General features: G+C 58.7%; 1 protein-coding gene across 1 annotated transcript in view; it reads left to right on the top strand.

Moving 5' to 3' along the window:
- Positions 1-1,510, top strand: part of STRIP1 (striatin interacting protein 1) — a gene marked incomplete at both ends in the record, with an annotated part of 9,370 nt that overhangs the window by 5,505 nt on the left and 2,355 nt on the right. Inside the window, 5 exons of the mRNA XM_010021025.1 lie at positions 173-244; positions 473-547; positions 712-809; positions 991-1,117; positions 1,210-1,310. Of these exons, the coding sequence (XP_010019327.1) occupies positions 173-244; positions 473-547; positions 712-809; positions 991-1,117; positions 1,210-1,310 (473 nt within the window). The remainder of the gene's footprint in view (positions 1-172; positions 245-472; positions 548-711; positions 810-990; positions 1,118-1,209; positions 1,311-1,510) is intronic.

Raw genomic sequence — 1,510 nt, 5'->3', positions numbered from 1 at the left:
CAGGTCTCCCAGACTGGATGAGCCCCTTTCCTTACTGGTTTCATCCCTTTCTTACTGGAATTGGCTCCCCCTGCCCATCAGCATCAGTCAGGGATAACGGGGAGGGATGATGGGACCAGGCTGGGGGCATCGAGAGGGTCCCGTGGGGTGACCCCCTGCTCTCTCTCTGCAGCACAAGTACACGTCCATTGCAGAGGTCCAAGTGCACATGGAAGATGAGTTCCTGCGCTCCCCACTCTCTGGAGTGAGTGTAGGGATGAGGATGGGATGGAGATCCTGGGCTTGGGGGCATTTGGTCCTGTCAGGACTTTGGCATTTGGCAAGGCTGGGGGATTTCGTGCACTGGGAAGGGTGGGTCGTGTGGGGAGGCTTTGGGTAGGAGCTGGGGGTATCCTGCCCTTGGGGTCAGGGACCTGGGGCTGAGCCAGGCCCATGGCACCAAGTGGCAGCTTCTTGTCTTCTGTGGCACCAGGGAGAAGAAGAAGTGGAGCAAGTCCCTGCAGAGATCCTGTACCAGGGCCTGCTGCCAAGCCTGCCCCAGTACATGGTGAGCTGGGGAGCTCTGGGGGTCCCTGGGCTTGGTGGAGGTGGCTTCCCTCCACTGCTCCATCCCTTTCCAGTGGTGCCCCCAGGTTCCCCCCATACACACCCCTGTTACTCCCTGCTGCAGGGGGGTTCCCATCCCATTGCCCATCCCTCCCTTCTCCCCAGATTGCTCTGCTGAAGATCCTCCTCGCTGCAGCCCCCACTTCCAAAGCCAAGACAGACTCCATCAACATCCTGGCAGATGTCTTGCCAGAGGAGATGCCGTGAGTGACCATGGGGGGGTGAGCAGAGGTGCTGCTGGGAGGGGAAGGGAAGGGTGGTGTGGGTTGGGCTGGGGCTGTGTTGAGGTCCTGCTGGGTGATCTCCTCATCTTCTCCTCAGTGGGGTGCTGCAGGGCTGTCTGCACACAGTGCCCCAGCCCAAGGAGCCCTCTGTGTCCCTCAGGACCACGGTGCTGCAGAGCATGAAGCTGGGGGTGGATGTCAATCGGCACAAGGAGATCATTGTCAAAGCCATTTCTGCCGTGCTGCTCCTCCTGCTCAAGCACTTCAAGCTGAACCACATCTACCAGGTGAGGAGGGTCAGGGTCCAGCCACCCTGCCTGAGGCTTCGGGGAGAGGCAGGACCCAAACTGGGCCCCCATTCACTCGCCTTTCTCCCCAGTTTGAGTACATGGCCCAGCACCTCGTCTTTGCCAACTGCATCCCACTCATCCTGAAGTTCTTCAACCAGAACATCATGTCCTACATCACTGCCAAGAACAGGTAATGAAGGAAGCTGCCCACCCGTGTCCCTGCTTGCTTTGCCCCATCATGATCCCTCCTTGGCTGTGGGTGCAGTAGAACTGGGGAAGTGCCCACCACAGCTGATAGGACAAGGGGGAATGGCTTTAACCGCGCAGGGAGTAGATTTAGATTAGATATTAGGAAGAAATTCTTCACTGTGAGGGTGGTGAGACCCTGGA

Source organism: Nestor notabilis, unplaced genomic scaffold (genome assembly GCF_000696875.1).
Source record: "Nestor notabilis isolate BGI_N333 unplaced genomic scaffold, ASM69687v1 scaffold15558, whole genome shotgun sequence".
Taxonomy (NCBI): domain Eukaryota; kingdom Metazoa; phylum Chordata; class Aves; order Psittaciformes; family Psittacidae; genus Nestor; species Nestor notabilis.
This window is presented reverse-complemented; position numbering and strand designations above follow the sequence as displayed.